Below are 15,393 nucleotides of genomic sequence, written 5' to 3' on the forward strand. Positions count from 1 at the left end.
GCTTGAGGACTCCAGGCAAGGCCCACTCCATGAGATGGTGGCTGGCTCTGAGCCTGGAGCAAGGCTGAGTTTCTCTTCCTCTTTACCTCCCTTTGCTGTTTTCCCTCTCCTTCCCGCCCCCTTCCCACCTGGCTGCTGCAGGGAAGCTCAGTGCAGGTTTACTTTGCTTGAAGCTGATAGACTACATGGAAATTTGGACTTCCACTGGAGACAAACTAGGAAGTGAATCACAAAAATATATCTGGGAGGATCCTTTTAAATAGTGGGGTCCACGAATGCATTTTAAATTATTTAGGGAAAAAACTTGACACATAAACTATTAGGCCTGGAAAAGAACTTTGGAGGTCATCCAGTGCCCCATCCCACCCATGCCCCAGGATGTTCAAATCCTCTCTGTGATACTCTCACTCATTCTTCAGAAACACTGTCTATCCATCCTGCACACTGCTGCCTGAAGTCTAAAACGCCCTTTCAAAAATGCAAGTCTGATCCTGTCTCTGCCCAACTTCAAAACTTCCCACATGGTGTGACTCCAGGCTCCTTACCGTGGCATAGCAGGCTCTCCAGGCCCCAGCTGCTGCCCCACATAAGACTGTGTCTCCACCCTTGTCCCCACCCTCCCCTCTTCTCTCTCCCTCCACCCCATATCCCAGAGATTGCATTCCAGCAGCAACAAATGCATTCACAGCATGTACCAAGCTGTCTCACATCCATATCGTTGATCCATAGGTCTCCACCATCTAGAATCCAATTCACCGTCTTCAGAGAGCCTTTTCTGCCTGCCCTTCCCACCACCTCCCTAGTTAATCCCTCCCTCCTATGGCCTGTGTCTAGGCTTTGTACCTGTTTCTTTTTTTCTTTTATTTTTTCTTTCTTCCTTCCTTTCTTTCTTTCTTTCTTTCTTTCTTTCTTTCTTTCTTTCTTTCTTTCTTCTTTCTTTCTTTCTTTTTTTTTTTTTTTTTTTTTTTTTTTTTTTTTGAGAAGGAGTTTTGCTCTTGTCGTCCAGGCTGGAGTGCAAGGGCGTGATCTCAGCTCACCCCAACCTCTGCCTCCCAGGTTCAAGTGATTCCCCTGCCTCAGCTTCCCAAGTAGCTGGGATTGCATGCACCACCACGCCCGGCTTATTTTGTATTTTTGGTAGAGTTGGAGTTTCTCCATGTTGGTCAGGCTGGTCTCAAACTCCCGACCTCAGGTGATCTGCCCGCCTCGGCCTCCCAAAGTGCTGGGATTACAGGTGTGAGCCACCGTACCTGGTCTACTTTGTGCCTGTTTCTACTCTGAGCTTATCCCGCTGAATTGTGTCTCACCCCTGGTAGATTGTAAGCTCCTTGAGGTCAGGGACTATGTCTTTTTCATCATTTCTAACCTGGCCCATAGGCATCTTCTCAATGTTTGAAGAATTAACGTATATAGCATAGCATGCTAAGTGGTTCTGTGCTTAGGAAGCAGTATTTAAGGAGTCAAAGAACTCCATCAGGGTCCCCTAGACAAATTTGTTACAGAAGCAAACCTATTCCTCAAAGTCTCATAGCCCAGAGCATTCCATTCAACATTTGGCAACTACTCCTGGAAGGGGAGCACCGAGCAGGCCTGGACTCTGTCACCTGAGATGCATTCATGCATCCTACAAACATTTATTATTAGTAGTAATAGTGTGATTATTGGTACTGTTACCTACCACGTGTGGACTTTCTCTATGCCAGGCATTACGCTCAGCACTTAACATACATTCATCTCATTTCATTCTCACGGCAACCTGATAAACATTATTTCCCATTTTACAGAACGGGAAGTCTGAGCAGTTAATAGTATCTATTAAGAACCTGCTGTGACTTCTGCATAAGGCTAGGAGATTCCACTTGTCCTCTCACTTTCCGAAATACCATTTCATTAGCCCACTGGCCTCTGTGGCACTTCCTCACCTGGGTCCCCTGAGGTTTTGTCTGCCTTTTTCTGGAGCAAGCCCAAGTCGCCTGTCTGAGTGCTGCTGCAGGCAGTGTCTAGAGCTGTCTCCAGGTAGAAGGGAGGAAGAGGAGTTCTTACATTTTCTTGGTGCTGGGGAAAATGCATGAAACACGGCACCTTCTTGGGGGTAGGGAGTTGCAGAGGTCTGGAGTTTGTCTCTTAGGCTGGCAATACAGAGGACAAGGGTGGGGGACAGGGTGGAGAAATAGAAGCATTAGAATGTATGCTAATGCCATACATTACCAAAAACTTCATCTTGTTCTCAGCTGTTTTCCTAGTGCCCAGAGCGGTACCTGACATACAGTAGGTGCACAAGAAATACTGAATGAATGAATGAGTGAATGAATGAATGAATGAATGAATGGTGGCCTCCAGTGTTCTCGCTCACTTGGGCCACAGTATTTGCCTCCTAACTGGCTTCTTTGCTTCCAGCCCAGCTTTCTCATGACCTTCTCCACACTGTATTGACACAGTATTCCTTCTAACACACCACTCCAGCCATGGCATTCCCCGGCCCACTGGGCCTGTGTCACTCACGAGGCTTCCAAGGTCTTTTCCAGCCTCCTTTGCTGCACTCCTTCCCACCAGGTGTCCTGCCCCTGCCCCGAGTCTGCGCTGCAGAGCCTCACTGCACTACACAAACCTGCACATCTCCCATGCACCTGCTTCCCTTAGCCTGGAACACTCTCTCCACCTTGTTCTTCTGGCCTGCTTGGCGTTGCCTCTTAGGCCTTCCCCAGCTTCCCCAGGCAGAGGTGGTTTCTCCTTTCACTGTGCTCCCATCTCACTTGGTTAAGACAAATTTGATGTCATAAGAGAAACTATTCAGTATGGTGTTCAAGAATTCTGGAGCTCATTCGCTTAAACACACATCCTGGATCCACCAGGTACTAGTTGTGTGACCTTGGGCAAGTTACTTACCCTCTCTGTGCCTTACTTTTCTTATCTGTAAAATGGGGACAGTCGTAGTTCTTCTCTCACAGGCTTACTATGTGTATTAAGTGGGTTACTTATGTGAAGGGTTAGAGTAATGCCTGGCACATGGTCAGTGGTAGATATGTATTATTATTTTTACTATCCATTCCTTATATAGTAGTTGCTACGCAAAATAGCAATTATGTGCCTCTCTGTGCGTCTGGTGTCCAGAGTCCATATGAAGATCCACACGACCCACTCTGAGATTTAGGAAGGGAGCTCTGACAGCGTGTGGAAGTGGGAGGAGGGGAGAGGAGAGACAGAAGCAGTTAGCAGGTATTGCTATTGTTCAGGTGAGTGAGAAAGGGGCAGATCCCCCACAGGAAGGGTGGAAAGACTGAGCAGCATTGAGAGAGATTTGTGAAGCAGAATTGACTCGGGGATCCAGTGGGTGTGAAGAATGAAGAGGCAGCAGAGATGGTGCCAGATTTCCAGCCTGAGTGACAGTGTTGGGGTTTGAAGGCGCCCAGCGAATAGCATCCCACTTCCCGACTCAGATTCAGGGCCAACTAAGAGAAAGGACAAGAGAGGTGGGACTCAGGCAGGTGGAGAGGGAAATGCCACCTTTATTCCAGAGGCAGCTGCCTGGCAGGCCAGGCTCCCGTGTGGGGTCCCTGGGGCTTGCTGACAACTTATCCCTGCCCACTGCAGGCTTCCCTGTGGGTGGGGACAGGGCAGAGCTTGCCTGGCCAAGCTCCACATATGGCAGAGTGGCCCCTGCAGGGAGGCAGGTCCAGAGAGGGCTCTTTGATCCCAGTTCTTTCAAACTGACCAGTTCTTTCAAACTCCTTCCCTTGGGAGAAGGGAGCAGAATAAAGAGGGAGGCCCAAAATGTCACTCTAGCTAAGGTTTCTCCATCTCAGCACTGTTGACATTTTGGGCTGAATAATTGTGGGGGCTGTCCTGTGCATTGTAGATGTTCAGCAGCATCCTGTGCCTCTACCCACTAGATTCTAGAAGCACCTATTCCCTGGTTGTGACAACCAACAGTGTCCCCAGATATTGCCAAATGTCCCCAGGGCCAGAGGGCAGCAAAATCGCTGTGACAGAGAACCACTGTTCTAGTCTGATGGAAGGGCCTTTGGATGGAAACATGCAGTGTGGGGAAATGGGTGTTGCCTCCCAGCTTATAAGCCAGGTGGTGGGGTCTGTAGATAGGGAAGGACAGGTTGGGTGAAGGCTGGGTCCTCTTGACCTTTGCAGAGTCAGCTCTCTGTCTGTTTTCCTTTCCTTCCTGCTCCTCCGCCTGCCTCTCCTTGCCCAGCTAACTTCATGGCATCCTCAGAGTCCAGCTAAAACCCCTCCCTCTAGGAAGCACTTCCCAGCTCCCCCCACTAGCTAACTTACATCTCTCTGTGCTCCCTCCTCTGCAGCACCCCTCACCCTGTACTGCAAATGGTGAGCAGCTTTCTTGCTGTGACCCTAGCACCTAGCACAATGCCAGGGTTATCGAGGGTCTGCAAGAAGTCTTGTCGCAGGTGAAGACCCAGGGCAGCTCCTGTTAGCTCTTCTCCAGTGTTGCTTGAGTTCCAGGAGCTCTTTTGTGGGTGTCTTTGTGGAGCTGGAGGCCCAGCCTGTGCAGGGCAGAGTGTTCCCATGGCTGCCTCTCTCCCTCATGTCTCAGCCCTACTACAAGTGTCTGAAAGGCTGTGTATTCTCTGCTTGTTGCCAACATCGGAAATATTTATGCTTCTTGTTTTCATGAGAGCTTGGGGTGTGACCTTGGCTCTTTCCATAATTGCAAAAGAACTGTTTGCCCCGAAAATTGCCCTGGAAGCCTCTCCCCACAGCTGCCTGACCCCACGTCAGAGAATCCAGGTTGCTTGGTTACCAGTTCCCAGGCCCAATTCAGGAAAGTCCTGAGGCCACAGAAAACTGAGTTTGGCTACATGGAACCCACAACTAATGTCTAAAGACTATCTCACCTTTCAGCTCTCTACGTCAAAGAAGGGGAACGTTGGCTGCCGCCTGCCTGGCCCTGGAGAGGCCTTCCCTGTCACTCACTTAACCCTTGAAAGCTTGGCAGGTCATATGATCTCCATGGTACAGATGAGGACGCCAAAGACCAACAAGATCAAGGAATAGGCCCGAGGTCATGAGCTAGGCTGTGGTAGGGTTGAGATCCAAAGCCAGGTTGCTAACTCCAAATGTTGGTCTCTCTCTCTCTCTTTTTTTTTTTTTTTTTTTTGCAGGCATCTTGCTCTGTCACCCAGACTGGAATGCAGTGGCATGATCTTGGCTCACTGCTGCAACCTCCGCCTCCTGGATTCAAGCGATTCCTGCCTCAGCCTCCTAAGTAGCTGGGATTACAGGCGGTGCCCCTTACCACACCCAGCTAATTTTGTTGTATTTTTAGTAGAGACGGAGTTTCACCATGTTGGCCAGGCTGCTCTTGAACTCCTGACCTCAAGCAATCCGCCTGCCTCGGCCTCCCAAAGTGCTGAGATTCCAGGCATGAGCCACCATGCCCGGCCTCTCTTTATCTCTCTATCTCTTCACTTTGCTAGGAATTGTTCAAAAAGTTTGCTTATAGAGCATTTTTAAGAAATTATTGCCAGATACGATGGCTCACACCTGTAATCTCAGCACTTTGGAAGGCCACTGTGGGAGAATTGCTTGAGCCCAGGAAGTTCAAGATCAGCCTGGGCAACACAGCAAGACCCCATCTCCACCAAAAAAATAATAATAATAATAGCCAGGAGTGTTAGCACCCAACTGGAGTCCTAGGCTACTTGAGAAGCTGAGGTGAGACAATTGCTTGAGCCCAGGAGTTTGAGACTGCAGTGAGCTATGATCATGCTACTGCACTCCAGCCTAGTTGACAGAGGGAGACCCTGTCTCAAAAAAACAGAAAATAAATTATTATTAAAAAACAATTCTTCTCACAGCTTAAAACCCAAGTTTTCCCATCTCTGGCCCTTATGAAGTCCCTTCTTTTCCCCCTCCGTACATCTCCCCTGCAGGAGAAGCCCACATCCCTTACCAAGGCACCCTGCGCTCTGGCCCTGTGCCCCTCTGCCTTTGATATTTAGCCTCGCCTCGTCTGGGCTGCTTTACCTGGATAGCCTCCCATTGCCTTTACACAGGGTGTTACACCTGAGATCACATGACTGCTCCGCTGACTGTTGGGAGAGCTCCTTGAAGGCAAAGGCTGGGTTTTATTCATCTTTGCACTCCTAGGACCTTCCGCATCTCTGCATGGAGTACTGTGTACTACATGCTTCTCTAGTGCTACTCCTGCCGGGGAGTGCTACTCCCAGTGCTCTAATACATAGTAGGTGCTTGATACACAAGCACTCAAGAAAACAAAACGGTTCCGTTCAACCTACTTTTTCATTCTATTTTTAACCTTTCTACCTGTTCTCCTCAAGGGTTCAGATGTTCACAGTGGTGTGACAACAGGCTCCCTGAGTCAGCCACACAAAATGGGAGGTCACTCCAGGTGCCAGCTGCTCTTCTGTTTCAGGCAGTGTCATCCTGCTCTGCTTTTCCCCCGAAACTTTATATCCCCCCTCCTCCTCTGACACTCCCTAGATAAATAGATTTTCTTTATAGACTTCAACCAGCCAATGATGAATTTTGGTAGCAGAAACATTTCTCACTTCAAATCAGATTGCAGCTTCCCATCTGGGGACCACAAGGCCGGGGCAGTGGTTCTCAGCCCAGACTGTCCATTAACATGATCTGGGCAGCTTCTAAAAATACACAGCACTTGAACTCCCACCTCAGACCAGTTCAATCAGAAACTGGGTAAGGGACCTGGGTGGTGGCATGTTTCTAAACACCTCCACCCGAGGTGGTTTTGTTGGGCAGCTAGGGTTCAGAACCACCAGCCTAGAGTCTCATATCACCTGACAGCTTCCTGGGAATGCAGGCTCTCAGGGACCACCCCACACCTACCGAATCCGAATCTGTATTTTCAACATGACCCTCAGGTGATCGGTAAGCACATTGCCTTTTGAGGAGCATTTCTTTAGAGGAAGAACAGTTTTTAAACAGCTATGACAAATTGCAAGCAGTTTCTTTTGATTCATGTTATCAATTGGACATACTCATTCCCGCGCTTACTTAACACATATTAACAGAGCACCTGCTAGGTACCAGGCACTATGATGGTTTCTGGGAACACAGTGGCATATGTTTCTATCTTGGCCTGCAAATTCCTGCCCAGAACCCCTTCTTCCTAGACTCTGCCCTTTGATGGGAGCTGTCCTTCGTCTCCTTCACCTGACCCTCTCTGCAGCATCAACCCTTTCCCCTTCTCACCTCTTCATAAAAATTAGAGTCAGAATCTCTTTGTCACTCCTTGTCAATTGTGGTACTTTGATCTTGAGCTGAAGACAGCCAGCACTTTGAGTGTGTAAAGATAAACTGAGCCTGGGCAGCTCTGGAGATTGCATAAGCTAGGATTGATTTCAGCTCCTTAGATCCAGAGGCAGAGGAGAAGGTTCTTAAGCCAATCTCGTACCTTCACTGTAGCATATAGCCTGATTTCAGGACTCTGGGAGCTACAGTATGGAACCTGGTATTCGATGTGTAGTTTATGGACCAATATCACCACCACCACCTGGGAGCTTGTTAGAAATATAGAATCTTGGGCTCCACTGCAGAGTTATTGAATCAGAATCTGCATTTTAACAAGACCACCAGGTGATTCATACACACATTGAAGTTTGAGAAGCACTGATATAGAACACTGCTCATCAAATTTTACAACATATTAGAATCATGTGGGAGCTTTTGAAAATCTGATATCCCATGATTATATATCAACAGCAACAAAAATTTGGTGCCCTTGCTACACATACTGTGCCAGTTAAGTCAGAATATCTTGAGATGAGACCTAGGCATTAGTATTTTTTTATTGTGGTGAAATACAAAGAACATAAAATTTGCAATTTTAACCATATTTAAATATATACTTTAGTGATGTTATGTACACTAACATTGTTGTACAACCATCACCACCATCTATCTTCAGAACTTCTTCATCTTCCCAAATGGAAACTCCATAATCCACTAAACACTAACTCCCATTTCCCCCTATACCCAGCCCCTGGCAACCACCATTCTGCTTTCTGCCTCTATGAATCTGACTACTCTGGACACGTCGTAGAAGTGGAACATACAGTATTTGTCCATTTGCAACTGGCTTATTTCACTTAGCATAATGTCTTCAAGATTTACCCACCTTGGACTTGAACAATGAGAACATGTGGACACAGGATGGGGAACATCACACAGTGGGGACTGTTGTGGGGTGGGGGGAGGGGGGAGGGATAGCATTAGGAAATATACCTAATGCTAAATGACAAGTTAATGGGTGCAGCACACTAACATGGCACATGTATACATATGTAACAAACCTGAAAGTTGTGCACATGTACCCTAAAACTTAAAGTATAATAATAATAAAATAAAATAAAATAAAAAAGATTTACCCACCTTGTACTATGTGTCCGAATGTCTTTCCTTTTATTTATTTTTTATTTTTTTCTTTCTTCCTATATAAAAGCAATTCCTTCATTTTTAAAGCTGAATAATATTGCATTGTATGCATATATCACATTTTGTTTATCCATTCAACAGTTGATGGACACTTGGGATGCTTCTGCCTTTTGGCTATTGTGAATGATACTTCTATGAACATGGGTATACAAATATCTGTTCACATCTCTTTTCTCAGTTCTTTCATGTATCTGCCCAAGTGGAATTGCTAGATCATATGACAATTCTAATTGCTATACTGTTTTCCACAGCACCTGCGTTATTTTCCATTTCCACCAGCAGTGCACAAGGATTCCAATTTCTCTACATCCTCACCAACACTTATTTTCTGTTTTTGTTTTTTATTATAGCCATCCTAATGGGTGTGAAATGGTATCTCATTGTGGTTTTGATTTGCATATCCCTAATGATTGGTGATGTTTCATGTACTTATTGAGCATTTGTATATCTTTGGAGAAATGTCTATTCAAGTCCTTTGTTTTGAGTCAGGTTGTTTAGTTTTTTTGTTGTTGAGTTGTAGGAGTTCTTTATATATTCTGGATATTAATACCTTGTTAGATATATGATTTGCAAATATTTTCTCCCATTCTGTGAGTCCCCTTTTCACTATTTTGATAGTGTCCTTGGATGTACAAAAGTTTTTAATTTTGATGCAGTCTGTTTTAGCTATTTTTTCTTTTGTTACCTGTGCTTTTGCTGTCTTATCCAAGAAACTATTGTCAGGCATGAGAATTTTTTTTAAAGCTCCCCAGATGATTCCAATGCACAGCCAAGATTGAGCAGTGTTTCTCAAATTTTAACATGCATTGGAATAATCTGAAATCTTGTTAAAATGCAGATTCTGATTTATTAAGTCTGGAGTGGGATCGAAGATTCTGCATTTCCAACAAGCTCCTAAATGATGTCGATGCACTGGTCTGCCGACTGCTCTGAGTAGCCAGGGTGGAGAAGAGCATTTAAATTATTTCCTTTATCTGAACCCCCGAAAAAGAGGGTAAATATTATATTTACAGACCTTCTTCTAAGCTTCCTCACCATAACCATTGCCCAAAAAATACACCATCAAGACAGCCCACTGCTTATCCCTGACTTTTCAACTGGTACTGAGCAGCCCGGTGGGTGCATTGGGTGCCTTTGGCATGGCAGAGGAATGAAATGTAAAGGACTTATTCTCTCTGCCTCACTCTCTCCGTGGTCTCAGGGGGAGGCCAACCGCTGGTCTACTCATGCTGGGTGAGTTCAGGATCCACACTAATGATGGCTTGCTCCTCTCTGGCCTTGGCCCTTGTGAGGCAACTACTGTAGAACCCTGCTGAAAAGCTTGTTTTGTTCAAAATATGTTTAATATCCTTAGAAAGGAAAACTACATGGGTTGGCCTGAAGAATACAGAAGCAGCTTAGGAGGGAAAAAACTGCTGAAGGTCTGCATCCAAAAAAAAATCCTTTAATTCATCATAGAATTTTAGAGCCAGAAAGGACCTTTAGAGAACTCCAAACCTTCATTTTGGAGAAGAAAGCTAGACCCAAAGAGGTTGTGACTTGTTTTAAGATCACCCAAGCAAAATAGAGGTCAGCCAATGGGTGCATTATTTCTTTCTCATCTTACTTTATTTATCTGGAAACGGATAACACAGAGCAGCTACTTCTTTCGTATGTCTCCTTTAATTAAAAGAAAAGGTAAAATTAAAGAGGCTAGATCATGATTCTTGACTCTTAGGGCCTTCACTAGAAAGGTTCTAATGATTACAACTTTTAGGCTCATATTACCCGAATGGGACCAGCCACCCTGGTGGCTGTGACCCAAATTGCAAGTATGGTGCCTGGGAGGAACTAACTAGCTTCGAAAAGACATGTCAGATGCCACTTTTCTCTTCCATGCCCATTGCTGATGTTGTAAGCTGATCACAGCACTCTTTCCAGCCACTGCCAATCAATTGGATTTGGCCCTCAAATTGAAACTCCTTTGCCGTTCACTACAATAGAGGTCATCCCTTGAAAAGTCCAGTGACCTTCAGATCCATGCTACATTTCGGCATGTCGACACTGGTTATTAAATACTCTTTAGTTTCCCATTTCCTCCCCTGTCCCCACCCAGCTGCTCATTAATCCGATTATGAGTTTCCTTTATCCAATCAAAGTTCCTGCCAAGTTGCAGAGCTCTTGTAGTGATTCATGATGCATTTGTCTTTAGTGATTAGAAAACCCAGTAGAAGATGCTGTCTCGTTCAGACATCTCTGTAATTTGGAATGACTTCAGTTTCGTAGTGCCACACCCCACATGTGCCCTGTGAACACACTACAAGAACCTTCTTCCCAGTTTCTGCCCTGCAATTGGAGCCTTGCCCCTGTGTCACTCCCCAGCCTCTCCAGCAATGCATTCAGGAGGCTCCTGAATCACGGCTGGCTCTGAAGGCAGTGCCCAGGCCCTTCATTTTGGTGTCTGGGTCCTTGAACAGCAAACTCATTTGCTGGTAGGAGCATCTGTCTCCATATGCGGAGACAGTCTTCAGATCTTCCTTGCTCTTCCCTTCATTAAGACATCAGCCTCACGCAGCTTTGCTCTTGGTTGCCAGATGCACTGACAAGCCAGCAGGAAAAGTTCCATCCAGAAGAGGTCTGCTACCTTCTGAAGGCAGGAAAGTACCACTTTGCCTGCTGGGACTGGACCCATGCAGCCTTTGAGGGCCTCCTTCCAGCAGAGCCTTTAAAACATTTCATGAGTGCTGATTCTAGGCCTGCAGGTAGTCTCAGGTGGTGCCATCTGCAGCATTCCAAGTGTCTCCCTTGCTTTCACTCAAGGGGGGTGGAGTCCCTCCACCTCCTTGGCCATTTTCATCTGTCTCCTGGGTGTGTGCCACAGGCTCCCATGGCCCCAGGCTACTTGGCAACACCCTGAGTTATGTTAGAGATATAATAATGAATTATACAATGCATTATACATAATTAATTTATAATAAAACACGCACGCAATGGTTTAATTTCTCCAAGTGAATGATGTGCTATCTGCCAGATCCTGCTGGAACGCCTCCCCTAACTGACTGCTTCTTGGTCTGGAGGTGATGGCCAGCTGCGCTAGGGAGGGATGTTGGCATGAGGAACCTGCCAAGTCACATATTCCCCCTGGCTACCTCTGGAGTATGTACCACAGGAGAATAGTCTTTCATTGCATCTATTATTGTTCTAGATCTGGGTACTCATGAGGGTCTCACCCAAACTCTGCATTATTTGAGAGCTGTTATGTTCTTCATTCTCCCAGTCTTTCTCCCAGAGTATGGGAAATGCCTTTGTATTTATACCTTTCCCTCCCCATCTCCCTCCCTTCCTCCCTCCTTTCCTTCCTTCCACAAATATGAAATAAATGAAGGAAAGAAGTGCCTATTATGTGAACTACCTTTGGCTTGCTGCATATCAGTGAATAAAACAGAGATCCTTGCCCAAGTGGAGCTTACACTGTAGCAGAGGGAGGCACACAATAAATAATAAGTGTAATAATAAGTAAATTATACCATATATCATACAATGATAGATGCTGTAGAAAAAGAAAAAGCAGAGCAGGCTAAGGGCGATCAGCCATGATGGAGGCAGGTTGCAGTTTCAAGGAGGGTGGGGAGGGCAGGGGAGGGCAGGGCAGGGCTTGTGGAAAACCAGCAGCCTAGGCACTGCCAAGCTCTCTATGAATAGGGGAGAAAGGCACTCTAGGCCTACCCAGGACTTTAATGTTCCGGGATTGCTTTGGTTACAGGTTCTTTCAGTAACATTTGTCACTTTTGGTTTCAGCTGTCCAGGATGTTACTGTTCCTGCTGCTGCTCTCGTTTCTGCCCATCACTGAGGGGTCCCAGCGGGCTGAACCCATGTTCACTGCAGTCACCAACTCAGTTCTGCCCCCTGACTATGACAGTAATCCCACCCAGCTCAACTATGGTGTGGCAGTTACTGATGTGGACCATGATGGGGACTTTGAGATCGTCGTGGCGGGGTAAGTGCCTCCCACCCTCAGTGTGACAGATATTAATCAGCTTTTGCTGTAATAAGGCTGTGTAACAACTCCAAACCCCAGTGACTTGCAACAACATATGTTCTCACTCATAGGTCCGTGGTTGTCTGTGGCTCCGCTGCAGCTTGGCTGGGCTCAGCTGGGGTTCTGGGGTGCTGTGGCCTTGTGTTTTGCTACTGCAGTGAGTCAGGATGGAAGGAAGTTTGGAAGAAGGGTGTTTGATCCACAGGCTTTTCAGGGAGAAAACTGGAATGCTGTGCTTTAAGGTGCTCTCTTCTCTTCATATTTAAGCCAACTTGATGATGCAGATATTACTTCTTTACCAGTGGGGCTCCAGGATCTCTATATAGGAAGGGCTTAAGGGTGACAGGGTAGAAGGGGATGCTCAAAGCTGCCTTTGCACAGCACTTTACATAAGACCAAGAAAACATTAATTAACCATTTCAAAGAGGGGGGAAGATGGAAATTAAGAGGGTTAGCTAAACCTCCGCTGAACATGCCTTGTTGCCCACAGCTCCCTTCTCTCCTGAAAACCAACATTGGTTGCAAAAAAAGCATAAGACTAGGAATCCAAACAGCCTGAGTTCATGCCCTAAGGTGTAAACGTTCTAGTTGTATGGCCTGAGTCTCTTACTCACTGAGATTCAGAGATATCATCTGTAACAAGGGGAATAACTGTAATGGCTTGTTGTCTTGAAGCCTTCATAGGCTATTGCATGTGACAGTGCATTGTAAATTTCTGCCAATCACCATTGATAATTATTGTGCATTGAGGGCCGGGTGCAGTGGCTTACGCCTGTAATCCCAGCACTTTAGGAGGCCGAGATGGGTGAATCACTTGAGGTCAGGAGTTCAAGACCAGCCTGGCCAACACAGGGAAACCCCATCTCTACTAAAAATACAAAAATTAGCTGGGCATGGTGGCGCACGCCTGTAATCCCAGCTACTCAGGTGGCTGAGGCACAAGAATTGCTTGAACCCAGGAGGCGGAGGTTGCAGTAAGCCGAGACGGCACCACTGCACTCCAGCCTGGGCAACAGAGCAAGACTCCATCTAAAAAAAAAAAAAAAAAAAAAAAAAAAAGATTGTGCATTGAGCACTAATATGTGCCAGGCACTATGCATCATCTTATTGCACATCCCTCATTTTATTTCATCCCCAACAGCACTATGAAGTAAATGTATTGTCATCCACATTGAGAGAAAAGGAAGGTGGGGTTCAGATACAGTAAGCAGCTTGCTCTCTGCTAAGTAAATAGTAAGTAGATGAGTCGGGATCTGAACCCCAAGGCTTCCTAACTCTACAGCTGCCAAACTACACTGTACAAAGTTTCGTTATCACTTCAAAAATCAGTCAATCAATAAAAACACTACAGGGGCCTGTCGACCTCATTCTGGGAGGCCTGAGCTTTTTTGGTAGCACTAAAGTAACTGGCGGGTAACATTATTTGCAGCAGTTGCATGTAACAGTAGAAAGCTTTGACCTTGGAATTGGAAGACCTGGTTTTAATTCTAACCGTAGCCAACCTAGTATCTATAAACCCTATGCAATTTACTTTACACAGACCCACTTTCCTCATCTAAATAAAATGGGCGTATTGAAATCTACCGGCCTGCCTCACGGGGCAGTCATGACGGTTAGTGGTGATGATGTATAGAAAAGTCTTTGTAAAGTACAGTTTTTATTTTGTCTATTCATTTCTTCTACTCTGCAAAGAGTAGAGTTACTGAATTCTAGGCCTTCTAGATGTAGATTGATGTGCTGTCCAGAAGCATTTTCTGTGATGATGTAAATGTTCTGTGTTGGTGCTGTCCAGTATGGAATCCGCCAGCCACATGTAGCTACTGAGTATGTGAAATGGCTAGTGTGACCAAGGAACTGAATTTTTAAATTTTCTTTTATTTTAATTAAAAATAGCCACATAATGAATTGGACAGTACAGTTCTGGGCTTTTAGAAGGAAAAAAACTAAAGAGCTGAATATGACAGAAAAGGAGAAATGGAATCACTGTAATGACCCTTTTTACCTGGGGTGACCTGAGCAAGGTTGCAGTTAATCAGCCTACCTGTGTCCAGTTCTGTGACTATCCAGTTGCTCTCTGAATCAGGTAGACACCCTCCTCACTAAGTCCATGCCCAATCTGACTCCCAGAGCCATGTGCCACCCTGCCAGAATCTCTGGTTAAAGGACTTTGATGCATCTCTGAGATGTTCTGTTTGGATGGTTGCCCTGCCTCCTACTTGGTGACCCTGGCCTCCCCTGATAGACCCTGGGGACTGACAGAGGACAGAGAATGGCAAGGCAACCGTCCTTCTCTCCCCCTCCTCGCCCCCCAAGTTGCTACTATTACGCCCTCCTTTCATCTTGGAAGATGGTATACTCTTGTATTCCCTCAAGTTAATATGGAAAAAAGTAAGACCTGAGATATGAACAGAAAGTGTCTTCACCCTATTTTCTTCTCCTTCTGGGACCTGGACATCTGGAAGGAGCTAGCCAGATCGCAGAGCATAGAAAGCCTCTCAGAGCATGGAAAGCCTCTCCCTGTCTCCACTGCAAAGCTGTCTCTGATTTCAGCATCTTGCACTCCTCCCCCAGCCCCTGCCCCTACAATGAGCAGCCAACTCTGCTTCTCATGGTCTGGCTCTCCCTCTTTCTGCCCCGGCTGTTGCAGGAGACCCGTTGGGTGCCCTCCCCACCCATCCCGCTCTGTTGTACTCTTTTCCCATGGTTCCAGATGGAAGGAAAGAAAGGGTGCGAAGGGCCAAGCACACCTGCTAAAGGAGGATGCAAAGAGCCTCTTACAGCATACTTCATTATTTTTCCCATCGTTTTGCCCCTTTCCACAGCATCTCTCTCAAAGGCATGCTGAAACAGTAGGCACAGGTTGCATTGCTCTCCTCACGATTTATCTTTCAGCTGCGAAGAACAGAACTAGCAGAGAAGGTCTTGG

At 46.1% G+C, this 15,393-nt stretch overlaps 1 protein-coding gene across 4 annotated transcripts in view; it reads left to right on the forward strand.

Annotated features, from left to right (window-relative positions):
- Positions 1-15,393, forward strand: part of CRTAC1 (cartilage acidic protein 1) — a 165,644-nt gene that overhangs the window by 7,950 nt on the left and 142,301 nt on the right. For all 4 annotated transcript variants that reach the window (XM_032134898.2, XM_032134906.2, XM_032134913.2 and 1 more), the window contains exon 2: positions 12,226-12,425. In XM_032134898.2, the coding sequence (XP_031990789.1) occupies positions 12,235-12,425 (191 nt within the window). In that variant the 5' untranslated portion in view covers positions 12,226-12,234. The remainder of the gene's footprint in view (positions 1-12,225; positions 12,426-15,393) is intronic.

The sequence above is a fragment of the Hylobates moloch genome, unplaced genomic scaffold, assembly GCF_009828535.3.
Source record: "Hylobates moloch isolate HMO894 unplaced genomic scaffold, HMol_V3 SCAFFOLD_3, whole genome shotgun sequence".
Classification (NCBI taxonomy): domain Eukaryota; kingdom Metazoa; phylum Chordata; class Mammalia; order Primates; family Hylobatidae; genus Hylobates; species Hylobates moloch.